Raw genomic sequence first — 14370 nt, forward strand, 5'->3', positions numbered from 1 at the left:
TAAAGACCATTCCTAGCTTTAGGGAAGGCTGGAAAATGAATATTGCCTCCATAGTAGATGTAGGCAACAAAAAAAAGGGGGCGGTTAGCATTGACTGGATCTTGAGCGAATCAACTTAAAAGTGTCTGTCACAGTTCTGAAATCTGGCCGTGCACTAGAACTACTTGCACAGATTGTGATCTTCAACCCCAGTTTACTGGGCTAGAATAGGATCTCCAGGGTAGTCTTGGGAATCTGTTTCTGACTTTGTTTTAAGTGATGCTTTGTACCAGATCCAAAATGTACTGTATTCCTTTTGTTTACAAATGAGGAAAGCTATTCAAGTTGAATTGCCTTGTGGTCATTAATGAAACAGCGTGGCTGGGAGGTCAGTTTCTTCTGACTGTCTATCCCTCTCAGAACCAGGACTTTCTGTCCCCTAGAAATTCTCTTTTCTTCTCTCTTCTTTCAGCAGTCCTTTTACAGATCAGCTTATCCTAAGGTCCCTCTGACTTAAGCATTTTGTGACAAAGGAAATACAGATAATTCCTATCTTATTTCTGAGATGAGAATGGTACACTGGATGGAACCAGTTTATATTGAGATGTATCAGGGAAGTATGAGATCACTTGGCCAATAAACACAACAACTAATTGGGAAAGGAAAAAAAAGAAATTGAATGAAAAGTGAGAATAATTACAAAATTACCTTTTATTCAAATAACTGTAGTAATTGGTCCTTTAGACAGAGAGGTAGAGTATATTTCTGTTCTTTTACTCCTTGTACTGTACTGTGAAAGCCATAATGAATAGAAGTTAATTCATGTGAAGAAGTGGGGTTTTTTTGCCTTTAGATTGGTAGACTACTTTTTAATTGTAGTTCAGAGGTTGACAAATTAAATATATCTCAGGTTAGTATGACACATGCTCTTAACCTTTTCTAAAGGAATAAGATTACTTTTTAAACCTGCTTTATTGATTGAAAGATTGATTGATTGATTGATTGGCGGCTGGCTAGTACAATGATCCAAATGGTGTTATAACACTGAGCTCTAACCAACTGAGCTAACTGGCCACCCCTAAAACCTACTTTGAATCTGAATATTACAGAGGTTCCCAAACTTTCTCAGTTGATATATCTCAATATTTTTTTACAGTGCCCCCATATAATGTAGTAGTAGTAGTTTATAAGGTATTTGACAGATATCATTATGTTTTTCTTAAAAATTTAAAACATTCCTTAGAATCCTGTGAGTTTGTTGCAGTGCCAGGGGTGCCTAGGTACAAGGTTTGAGGACTATGGGAATATTGAGTTTAATATTCTAGAAAGACAGGCAACTTAATTGTTTTGTACACTTTTCAATTATTTTGTCACATTTAAAATGAGAATCTGAGTTTATTAAGCATAGTTTTGTGTGAAATTCAACCTTCGAGTAACTGACAAAAATTACTATATTTTTTAATTACTTGATTATACTAGCTTCATTAAAAGTCTTTGAAAAATTTGTAAAAGTTTGTAGGTCCAAAAGCATAAACTTGAGTTAAGCAAATATAAAAATTATGGTGATGGATCATGCTGTTATTTTTAGGCAGTTGATGAGTTCATATTCAAAACATGGAATAATAGGAACCTTTAAATGTCATCTTGTTTGCCTCTTTATTTTAGAAAAGTGTGTTAGTATGTTATAAATCAGCACTAGAACTTCACATTATTTTATTAAAAAGTCTACTTCAAGTATGTATGTTTTGGGTGCTATGTTAAGTTGTTAATTTAGGCTGAACTTTTGGTTAGTGTTTACAAGGTGTCATTTCATTAGGCCATTTTAAAATTTTTAAGCAATCACTGTAGGTGAATCTCTAGTATAATCAAGTAATCTAGTAAATAGTTACAATCAAGTAGCTGTGATAAGTTCAGAAGTTTTTTCTTAAGTCTGAGGTGAAGTTGGTTGAGTGTGTGACTTTGGGATATAAAGATATCCCTTTTTGATAGCAAAGTGTGTACCAAAACTGTAGATTCATTTAAAGTCATTTTCTTAATTTATTGTTACTATCTCTTTGTTTTGAAAAGCACATAATTTTAAAATTAGAGAGATAAATCTTATTGCCAGGATATAGAATTTTGCCAGAAAAATTATTTTGATTAAAATTAATTGTTTGGAATATTTCTTGCTCAATAAGAACCACATGTTGATAGCTTATTATAAAATAGTCTGATTAACACTATTTTACTATGCACAATTTAAAAAAAATGTTTACACAAATTTTTTTTAATGGACATGTATTGATTGTACATATTTATGGGGTACAGAGTTACATTTCAATATACATATACAGTGTGTGATGAGAACATACAATAAATTATTTTTAATTATAGATGTTTGGCACTATATTACATCAGTAGAACTTATATTTCCTATCTAGCTGTGATTCTGTTTTCATTAACCAACCTCTCCCTGTCCCCTTCCTTCTCAGTGTCTAGTAACCACAGTTCTACTCTCTACTTTTATAAGATCAACATTTTTTTTTTTTTAGCTCCCACATATGAATGAGAACATGTGGTACTTATTGTTCTGACTGTACAATTTTATACAAGAAGCATTTAAAAAGCTACTTGTGTAAAAATAATAAACATTTATATAATCCTTGTATAAGATTTCACTACATACATGACACTAAGATATAGTCACTGATAAGTTAATATTATATCTGTCATCTCTGAGTGGTAATGTGCCTGAGGAAAAGCAAAATAAATACCCTGTAGGAGAGGATTATGTGAGCAAAGAAATATGTCAGAAATAAACTAGACAATTGCAGTGGAAAAATAGTGCTCCTAAAAGGTATAAATAGTGCAGTACAAGAGATTATTTTCAGCTTTGGATATTTGTAAGATTGCAGAGTTGTGAGATGGGAATAACATAATTTTGCTCCATCACACTCCTGCTCCTTCAGTTTTTCTAAAGCTACACTTTAACCTTATCATCTTTTCTCAACTTTGTACCCAGCAGTTGTCAGTTTTTCCACATGTTCTCCAAGCTCTAAAGATGAGATGTACATTTTCATGTTCACATCCTTCAGAATTTGGCCTTTTTAGTTGTCCCTTCTCCAGTGTGTCCAGTCGCCAGTGTCCAATTTCTCAGTTTCTGCTGGGCTGTGACATTGGATACGTGAGAGGAATTAAGAAAAAACACATGCTTAGTCCTACGAGTAGCCATCTAAAGTTTATAAGGAAAGTGGTGGCACTGTCAGATTTGTGTTTCAGAACTTTCTTCTGTGAACAGTGTGATAGATAACTGAAGGAGGAAGAGCCTGGAGCTGGAAGACCAGCTAGAAAGGAGTTAGTAAAATTATCTAGGTGAAGAATGATGACCTGGGCTGGGATTCATTTAGACAGAAGACAGATGACAGAGATGACAGGGATTTATTGATATAGTTTATGAAGGAAAAGGAAGAATAAAAGATGACTTAAAATTTCTAGCTTGAACAATGTGAATGGGTGGCGGTACTATTAACTGAGAATTTATTTAATCTTTCCTAGTTCTTAAAGAATTTTATGCACAATTACTGAAGATAGAGTTTACTTTTATAGGATTATACAATATTAATATAGGACTATTTTTTGGGAGTCTGTCTAGATACCTAATCCATGATATATATGAGGAAGTGAGTTCTAAGAAGCTAATAAGTAACCAAGGAGCTAGTAAAAACTAAGGAACTACCTTAATTATCAAAAAAGACAAAAGATTTATTCTTGAATCGTGATTTCTGTCTCTAAACATCCCATAAACTAAAAAGTAGTGTATCAATTCATTTTGCATAGTGCCAGTTTTATACATTGTTTCTTCTGTCAAATTCTCTTTGTGAAAGGAACAATTTCTTGGTTGGCATGCTTTTCTGGTCGTTAATGTTGGTAGACCTTGTCTCCATTAAGCCAACAAATATTTGAAAGCCATCTGTGTGCCAGGGTTTGTTCTAGTGTTGGGAGATAAAAGTTAGAAAAAAGACTTGATCCTTATCCTCATACAGTTTTTCAGTCCACTTAAGGAGGAAAACATTATCCAAATAAAGACAAGTGAATGTAAAATTGCTATTATTATTTGTCATGAAGCATATATACAAGAGAACTTCAAAAAGTGTGTGGAAAGATTTGTATTATCTTTCAGTTCTATTTTTCCATGCACTTTTTGCAGTATTCTCATATATGTTACTTGGAAAGTGTACTTTAGGTGCATTTGAGCTATTAGTCATGAGGAAGTGATATTTTAGCTGCAATCTGAGGGATGAATTTTCTCCATGGGTAAAATAAATTGTAGGTGAAATAAATATGTAGAGGCAAAAAAGCAGAACATTAACACTTTTCAGAGAAAATATAGGACACTATGTCCAGAAGCTTGGAGTAGGGAAGGATTTCTTAAGGACAACACACATAATGCAAGCCATGAAGAATAACTAATAAACTTGACTAATTTCTAATTAAGGACTTTTCGTCATTGAGAGACATTATAAAACAGAAGGACAGCTGTGAACTGGGAGAAAAATATTTATAGTGTTTATCCAGAATACACAAATAACACATATAAATTAATATGGAAAAGGCCAAAAACCAAGACAGAAATATAGGAACAGGCATTGCACAGAAGGTGAAATGAAAACATACTCAGTATCATTAGTAATCAGGAAAGAGCAGATTAAAACTAAAATGGTATATCTTCTTATACCTAGCATCAGCTTGGTAAAAATTTGAATGTCTGACAATATGGTAAAAATGTGGAGTAACAGGAAACTCTTAAACCTTGTTGGTAGGAGGGTATATTGGTTCAATATTTGAGGAAAATTTGGCAGTATTGATATTGAAGATAACCACCCCTGAAGTGTGGCTTATCCCGCTTCTGTCTACTCTAAAGAAGTCCTTCTCAAACTTTGTGCGTATAAGCCACCCTAGGTCTTGTTAAAATGCAGGGTCTGACCACTGGATCTAGTATGGCTTGGCCTAAGAGTCTATTATTTCCAATAAGCTTCCACATAAGGGGTTCTAGTCCATAGACTTCACTTTGAAAAGGAAGGCTCTAGAGCACCACTTTCTGTCTTAGATGTGTAGCACTTATGGCAAATGATAATATTTGTTTGGGATACTGGGCTAAATAGACTAGTCTGCTTTCTAGGCCAAAGCCTTCATTTCCTGAAGGGCTGCCCCCAGGGCTTAGGGATTGAGTATCTCTTGCTGCATACGTCCACGTATTCAAACTATGACACACACATTGAGAAGTTCTGCCCTAGAGAAACTTACACATCTGCACCAGGGACATGTTCACACAACATCCATAGCTGCACTATTTATGAAAAAAAAAAAAAAATTGGAAACAACCTAAAAGTCCATTTATAGTAGAATGGATAAATAAATTATATTCTTCCAATGTACTTCTGAACAGAAGTGAAAATGGTGAAAAGCACTCGCTAACAGGAATGAATCCAAAATATGTAACATAGAAAGTCATGGAAGAATACATGTAGTCTGCTATTGTTACAAAGTTAAACAAGCAAAAATAAGGTTTAGAGTTACTTATATGTGTGGTAAACTAAAAATAAAAATAAGGGAATAATAAACACAATTCAAGAGGGGGCAGAGAACACTAAGGAGTACACTAAGAACTTCAACAGTATTGGAAATGTTTTATTTTCAAACTTGGATACTGAATTCATGGATATGTCTTTTATTATGCGTCTATATATATATTCAGGTATATATGTATATATATACATACATGTACATACACCTAATTTTAGATGATTATATCTTTCTTAATTTTTCCTTGTGTACCATTAAATATTCTTATTACTTTGTTACACTGGCAGTTTTAATGATGATATCAATTATCTATTGCTGGTTTAAAAACAACTATGATTTATGATTTTTCATTGTTCTGTGGGTTGGTTGGGCAATTCCTCTGCTGGTTTTTTTCTGTACTCACTTATGTGGCTTCTGGATGGCTTAGCTCAAATGTGTAAGCTGGTGAAGATTCTTTACTAGAGTACCTAGATTTTCTCCATGTGACTAGAGCAGCTTTCTTACATGATGGTATCCATTGCCAAAGACATAAGCCGCAAGGCTTCTTGAGACTTGAGGTCTGGGACTTGACATACCTTTACCTCTGCCACATTCTGCTGACTAAAGCCAATCACAAGGTTAGCTCCAATTCAAGGCATGGGAAAATAGGCTCCACCTTGATGAAAGGAACTACAAAATACAGTGACTGTGTTTTCAGTCTTTGATGACAATTTGTCTTCCTACTAAAAATGATGATGCAGTCAGCTTATTTAGACTACCCTCTACCTTCTTTCCCCATTCCCATACTTATATCATTTGTACACTACCAGGACATATAATACATTTTGTTTGGTCACCATATTCCTACATTTGTTTCAGTCTTAGACCTAAGTTTGTTTACATATATACATACACGCACATCATACATATACACAGATATGTGTATTTATTCAGTATATAGTCACTGCTCACCACTAGTCTTTTGCCATAAGTTTTTCAGTTATCTCTTGGTTCGACAGTCTTGAAGATTGTCCTATATGTCAGTGTTTCTCAACCAGGGGCAGTTTTGCCACCTAGGAGACATTTGGTAAATTGAGATATCACAAAGGCCTGCTATGAATCACACGTACTTTATTCCAGAAGTCTAACCTAGTGTAATGGTCAGGGCCTTACTTAGGTAGATGTGAAATAAGTCATCTGGTTAGAAACAGAAAGTGAGAAGTGGCAGTTTACAATGCAAAATGATATCTGAGCTGATACTAAAAGTGTTTATGGAATTCAGGGACATTACTACAGAATCAAATAACCTACATTCATCTTCTTACCTGAGGTACCATTGCATAATATAATAATTACTATTAATAGAGATCATTAGTTAGGAAAGAAAAGCTGTTTTGGTTTCATTTTGTTTAAGAAGGTAGGGAAGCATGTGTAATATTTTAGGAAAATTACCATTAAAAATTACTAAAACATTTGATAAGTAATTTTTCAGTTTTTTGGAAAGAATTTCTTTGGACTACCTTCTTTTAAAAATATACTAGATAATGTGATGCTACTCAAGTTTCTATAAGAACTTCAAATAAACTATTTTGTTAGTAAGTATACTTTAATATATTCCAAGTTTGTTGCTGTGGATAAATAGTTTCTTGTCTTCAGTTGTAGATTTTTTTGTTTCGTTTTTAGTTGCAGATTGTTTATCCTGTCCTGTTATACAAAATGTTCATCCTCCCAAGTCGAGCCCAGCAGTGTCCACTGTTTTGTCAGGAGCCTCATCAACAGGAATGCCTCCTGCTGCAAACCATCCAGTTGAGCCTGTGGCCTCAGTTACACAGCCATCAGAGCTATTACAACAGAAAGGTATTAGAAATATCTATTATTTTATACACACACACACACACACACACATATTCAGATATCTGATTTTTAAAAGTCAAACTGTATACTGTAATTTATAGGAAATATAGGGGAAAAATTACAATCATCCAAACACAATTATTTTCTTTTTGGTATATTAGCTTCCAGTGTCTGCTGTTTATGATTATATATTTTACGTAATTGTAATCATAGCTTATATACCATTTTATATTTTGCTTTTACATTTATTATACACATTCTTCACATATCTACAGTCTTACCAACTAAGCTAACCAGCCAGCCTTCTACATAGTCTTTATAGCTGTTTTCACAATTAATAATTCATTGTGCTGTATTATGATTCATTAATCCATCCCTCTGTCACGGGACATTTATTTTCTACTTTTGAAAGGTTATTATAGTTTCTTTTAGGATAAAGCAACCAAAATTTCCTTGTTTAGTCCATCTTCATATCCTATTTGATTTTTATGCTCATTGTGATTGTTAATAGCAAGTAATCTTTGATACAATTTTGGGGATGAGGGATGAAAATGAAATTGTAACCCACACTCTTGTATCATTTACAAACTATATCATTTATTTGTTTGTTTAATATTCTCCATGTGTTAAATAAGTGACAGGTAATAAAATGTGTTTTTACCCTGTTTCCCCACGTTGTCCTTTGTTTTGGCAGTATTCTTGGTTACTTTCTGCCTGGCTAAAAGACCAAAGTATTGATGTTTTGGGTTAATATACCATGTTTTTCATTTGATCAGAGATAACTGAACTGTTTTCAGGAGTCTATCATCTGTATTTCCAGAGCAACCACTGTAATATTTAGAGACTTGCAATGTAATGACAGCTCCTAACCTTGAGTATGAAGAATCCTCTCTTTTATGTTCTGAAGTTCAGAAAAGGAAAAAGCACCATAGATTATTAGGATTTTCTCACTGCTTATGTCTGTTGAGTGTTTATGTGGTCAATAGAGGCCTTTCAATAGATTTTACATCATAAATTTTATGTGGTTTTATAGGAAAACCAACTGTAGCACCAAACAAGCCAGTGGATATTCTCGGAATAGAATCTAGTTCTTAAGAGCACTTGCCTTCAAAGTGAAGGGCTGGTAGGCAAGTTTTGCTTATCATGAGTAGAAAAAACTTAAGGATATGTAGAAGCCATAACTAAATGAATGGTGTCTTTTTGTGTCTTCTACGTTGGTGGCTACCTCCCATTTCTTAAATATCTTGCTTCTTTTGACCCTTTACATTGCCCCTGCTGATTTCTTTCTTCCTATTTTACTTACTTTCTTTTTGATCATCTTACTTTAAATACCATCCTACTATCTTACTATAAATATCATGTGGTAGACCACTTTCCCACTAAACAACCATAATTATGTTTTTTCTTTTTAAATAAAACAGATTTTGAAAAGAAAAGCTAACATTTGTTGAGTACATACAAGGTGCCAGATACTTTGTTTACTACCTCATTAATACCCATGTTAATCCTACGAAATGCTCTTAGATATTATCTCTGTTCTATAGATGACAAAAGTAAAATTTACAGATGTTAAGTAACTTGCCCAAAGCTACACGTTAATAAACAGCAGAGCTAAAGACTTTCAACTCAAATCTCTCTGTGTTGTATTCTTTCTATTAAATGAGGCTGAATTTTGTTGTTGACTGTTGATAGACTCTTGATTTACCTATGATGAGCTCCTTTCTTAAGTAACAGAAAAAACTGGAGAGATTTGAGTTATATCTTTTTGTTTTGTTTTGTTTAAAGATGACCGGTAAGGGGATCTTAACCCTTGACTTGGTGTTGTCAGCACCACACTCAGCCAGTGAGTGAACCGGTCATCCCTATATAGGATCCGAACCCATGGCCTTGGTGTTATCAGCACCACACTCTCCCGAGTGAGCCACGGGCCGGCCCGAGTTATATCTTTTATTGCTCCTTTTTCTTAAGTAGGAGTTTGACCTTTTAGTGGCCTCTTTGCCTTTGGATAGATCTGGGGCACACAGCCTAATTGTTCATGTGAGTCAGGGCTACCACATATGGTTGCACAAGTTGTAGTTTGCATGAATAGAGACTCGTAAACTGTGCAGTGTGCCATCTGTACAGGGTTTGCTGTGGGCCTGATATGACTACTAAAATGATAATGCATGGGCTGGCTGGTTAGCTGAGTCAGTTAGAGCACGGTGTTGTAATACCAAGATCAAAGGTTTGGATCCATGTACCAGCCAGCCTCCAAAAAAAAAAAAAAAAAAATGCTAATACTTAAAAGACTAGTCTTTTTTCCCCCAGTAAAGACACCTTGCTTAGTTGTTCTCCCAAGACTAAGCATTTTTTAACTGGTTTTTAGAAGAGAGACTTCAAATTTTTCTTGAGTATTTCCTAAAAAATTTTGGAACAACCGTGTAACTACTATAACTTTTTTTGACATTGATATCTAAAATTTTTCATCAAAAATTTAAAGTTGCACTTATGTAATTTTCAACATATTATGTAAACTTTTAAAACAATATGTTACATGGTTCTTTTAAATGTATCCACTGGAATACCTACCATCGTTCTTTTAAAAAGTACTCAAATAAGCCCTTCTTTCACATTTGGAAAGTTTATATTTTTCCTCTTTCTCCTTGAAGTTATATCCCCTTTTCTGAATGTAATAATATTATATATTCTTAAACTAGAAACTCTTTTATCACTCTGTTGTACTTTTCTGCCACAATAATATATACATTGCAATTTTTAAAATTTGTTTTATTATCTATGACCATAAATGTCTAAATATTACTATTTTTTCTTTTGGATTAAGCTATCAGTATAATTTTTATTAGTATATAGTAGGTCAAAACAACGTAAACATCATGAATTTTGGTACTTTTTATATGGAAAGTACATTTTTACTGGAAATACATCTTTTCAGTGAGATAAATGGGCTCTCTCACCTCCCCACCAAATCTTCATATCTAGGTTGTGTATGATTCATTGTTAGAATATGATAGGACTCAGGTCAACTTTATTCTTAATATCTATTTTCAAACATATAATTGCTGAGAAACTTTGTTCGCATAAAGTAGATAAGAATGGTATTGGAAAAGTTTTACCAAAGCAATATTGCTCTTTTTAAAAATCTTTTTAACCTCTGAATATGTGTCAGAAATTGTTGTTGTTTGTTAGATTTTATTTTCAAGATTGTAGATAGCATTATTATTATTTTCATGTAGTAGTTTATAATTCACAAATACCTTTAACTTATATTGTGTTACTTGTTCGTTGTATGGAACAGGCATGTTATATCTCACCTTTTATAAATAAGGAAATTGATGTCTAGAGAGTTTGGTTGTCTTACCCAAAGACCTACAAATTCACAAGACCCAGAGCAAACATCCTGCCTCCAAACTCAGTATTTGTTTTACTGTCGCAGCATTTATTAAAAATATTGTGAATTTCTTAATACCATTGCCAATATAATATCTTACCATATCCTTTAAATGTGTTTTTAGAAAAAACATAAAGCTGTGATGTAGGCCATTTATTTTATGGGTGGAGTCTCCATATAACCTAATTGGCAGAAACAGCCCTCAAAACATATAGTACTAAATACTGATATGTTCACTTGCTGGTAAATATTTTTTTGTTGAAAGGATGTGGAAAGTATTAAATATCTTATAAGATATAGTAAAGTGAGAATTAACTATATTATAAATATTTTATGATAAAATAGGTTCTAAAATACTTTATTGCACATCTCACATAGACTCTGAAAGAAGTTATATGGAATTTTTATCTGTGAGTTTTGTCCAGTGTATCTTGAAAAAACTTGATAGTCCTCTGGGACTTGTTTTTAAGAGAATTAGCATTGCTAAATACACTAGTCAGGTTGGTGGAAGGTTCTTTTATTTTTGACTAATGACTTGCGCTATGGATGAGTACTAAGAATAGCTGAAAATAATTGTCTTTAATTAAATATAAACCAAAAACTTGTTTTTAAAGTTCAGAGATAATAGCTAACACTCATATAGTATTTAGCATATGTCACCATTCTAAGAATTTGAAATTAACTCTCTTAATCCTCACCACGACCCTTTGAGGTAGTTATTACCCCATTTTACAGATGATGAAAGTGAAGAACAGACAGGTTAGTAACTTGCCCAAGGGCACAAAAGTAGTTAGTTGTAGAACCTGGAATTCAACCCAGAGTCCCTGTCTTTATCCACAATGTCATGCTGCTTCTCTGTTCAGTATTCTTACTATTTTGGGTTTGTTCTCCTGGTTCTCTAAAGTAGCGAGTTATTTGACAGTAGTGGTCAGGATCTACATAAAGAGAATTATTTAATTAAATAAAATATCATTACTCCCACAACCCTACTTTCCATATTTCTGAATTAAGAATATTCCAGTGAGAATCAGTTCTTTCTATTGTGTTTCACCCCTAACTGAAACATATCTGTCAAGGTAACAGAAAGCCTATAGATTTAGGGTATGTTGATTTATCATTTAAACAAGGATGAAACTTGCTCTTTGGTGCCTAAGAAATTTTAATACCTCCAAGCGATGTGTTGTAGTAAAATTTTAGATAAGTTAAGGTTACATGTTACCTTTGTAAAGTGAGAGAAAGGATGTTGTTAACAAAGGCACTTTTTCAGGTGGATAAATTTTAGGGAAGAGTACTTATAGAAATTGATATCTGAAAATTGATTCCCTTAAAACTATTTTTGTGGAAATCCTTGAAAAGTCTTCTAGTATGCGCATCAGTTTGAAAACCAGCTTAGGAAAAGTAATAGTTGCTCAGAAGTCTGAACTCTTGAATTTAAAACAGCGAACCTCCAGTATAGCTATATAGGAAACAGTGGAGATACCTTTTATTAAGCCAGCCCCAAGGATATGGTCTGGAAAGTTTTGCCTAAAGTACTTTAGTGGTAGGTAGTTTAAGCTGAAAGTCTTTCTTAAAGTATTGGGGCCCTGTTAATAACAGAGTTGTTCATCATGTTAGATTTCAAAGTTTTTCTTGCCTCTTGGTTTAGTAAATTCACTAGGAAGCTCCGGTTAAGACAATAAATTAAGATATAGCGTTCCCTCTCCATTTGGTGGCGGTGGTGGTGATGGTGGTGGTAGTGGTAGTAGTGGTATGTGCTCCATGTACACTTCTACAGAGGTTTTCAGGCCAGGCTCTGGGAGAGAAAGTCATATTCTACAACCTCATGTATGGGGTCTGTGTATCTCATACATAGGTTCTGGCTCTTAAAGAGAGTCTGAATAGAGGCACTTGAGGAAGCTCTATTAACCATTCACATATCCTAGAGTAGATAACTCGGCTCTCTGCCCCTTTCTGGCTGTAACTCCCCATTTGTTGCAGTCTGTATGTGCTGTACCCAACCTATAGGAGGGCATTTAAATATGAAATGATTGTTATTCTAGAGTTCTTACCACTCTTATGTGGATTAACTAAAATGTCATATTCTTGTCCCATTAAAAGGTATAATCTCAAAACAGATTACACCTTTTTTCGGGAAAGGAAGCTTTGGGTATATTGTGTGACAGTGTGTTAATGTAGAACACTGACAACCACAGTATAATCTAAAATGATACTATAGTAACTAATATTCTCATCTTTCTTATTCATAGGTTTGTTACAGTGCATTAAGTAGTTGCTCTATAACTTACTATTATTATTATTATTATTATTGTATAGCCATCTCATTTGCTTCCAATTAAGCACTGGATATTTTTCCAATAGTAAGTGAAATAAATATATTTTTATCCAGTAAATACAGAGAAAGGGAGGAAAATGTTCATTTCATGATACATATAGACCTTCCCTGTACTTTGCCCCCTTTGATTAGTAACAGTCAACAACCTGCATATTCATTCAGTCATGAGAAGAATGGATCCTTTTATTTTTCCCCAGCTTATTAGCTCAGCACGATAAATGGAATTTCTTCTCATTTATTTTTATTATATACATACACATATGTATACTTTTTAAAGTACGGTGCAAATTGTATTTTGGAAAAGTAGTCCATTTTTAAACAAGTCCTTAAATTGAAGAAGAATTTCTTTTCTATAAAAACTTTTTACTCTTCACCTGTTTAATCATAAACTTCTTAGTATATTTAATCTAAGGTCTAATATTAGTCAAATTTTCATTTTAACTAGGCTTTTGTTAGAGGAACATACCACTCTGAATTTGGTCTTTCAAGGTATCAGGTTTGTTTCTTGTATTGCCTGAACTTATTTTCATTAAGTTTTACTCTCTCAGATGAATTTGTGATAACTGCTATTTTACCTATATTAAACGATGTTTGAGCAAAGCTAGTAGATTTTTCCATGACATTTTTAGTCATAGTTGAAAGATCAAAGCTTCACTCATCTACAAGTTAACCTTTGCTCTCTTCTAAACTCAAGTTTTACTCTTTAATAGCTTTTTTCTGACTATAGAGATGAGTTATGTTTACCCATGCTAATCAAAATGGTCACCTGAAAAAAAAAAATAAATGAAGAGAGCATCAAAGGAGTACTATGTGATTTTGGAGAGGCTGGGCTTCATTGTGCTTGCAATATAATGACATATTCTTGAAAATTCCCACTATTTTTCCAGGTTTTTATATTTTTCAAAGTGGTGGTATAAGATTTTTCTGACATGGGTGTTTATTCTTATTCATGAAGTGTTTTCATTTTTAATTAAGATTAATTTTATTTTCCCTTATAACAATTTTGTGGATGTTAATTTTTTAAGTCCTGATTTTACCAGACTAATTAAGTAGTAAAAATATGCAATCAACTTTCAACTTTATTTTTAAGAGAAGTATTATGCAGTTACCAGTATCAGTTATGGTACCTTTTCCACAAAATCTGCCTTCCGTTAGTGTAGCTCACACAGAGAGAGGATCAGTCTTGTTCACCTACTTCAGACTCACATGGAGGCAGTAGGATGATGCTGACGTGACTGGCCATCTCAGAAAATTCACTTTTCTGTAATTGTCACAC

At 33.5% G+C, this 14370-nt stretch overlaps 1 protein-coding gene across 5 annotated transcripts in view; it reads left to right on the top strand.

Annotated features, from left to right (window-relative positions):
- The window catches only part of SEC24B (SEC24 homolog B, COPII coat complex component), an 83976-nt gene that overhangs the window by 21341 nt on the left and 48265 nt on the right, over positions 1 to 14370 (top strand). For 4 of the 5 annotated variants that reach the window (XM_063107986.1, XM_063107981.1, XM_063107982.1 and 1 more), the window contains one exon: positions 7204 to 7377. The exons of the other annotated variant lie outside the window; for it this stretch is intronic. In XM_063107986.1, coding sequence (XP_062964056.1) covers positions 7204 to 7377 — 174 coding nt within the window. The remainder of the gene's footprint in view (positions 1 to 7203; positions 7378 to 14370) is intronic. 5 annotated transcript variants of the gene reach the window in all.

Source organism: Cynocephalus volans, chromosome 9 (assembly GCF_027409185.1).
Source record: "Cynocephalus volans isolate mCynVol1 chromosome 9, mCynVol1.pri, whole genome shotgun sequence".
NCBI lineage: Eukaryota > Metazoa > Chordata > Mammalia > Dermoptera > Cynocephalidae > Cynocephalus > Cynocephalus volans.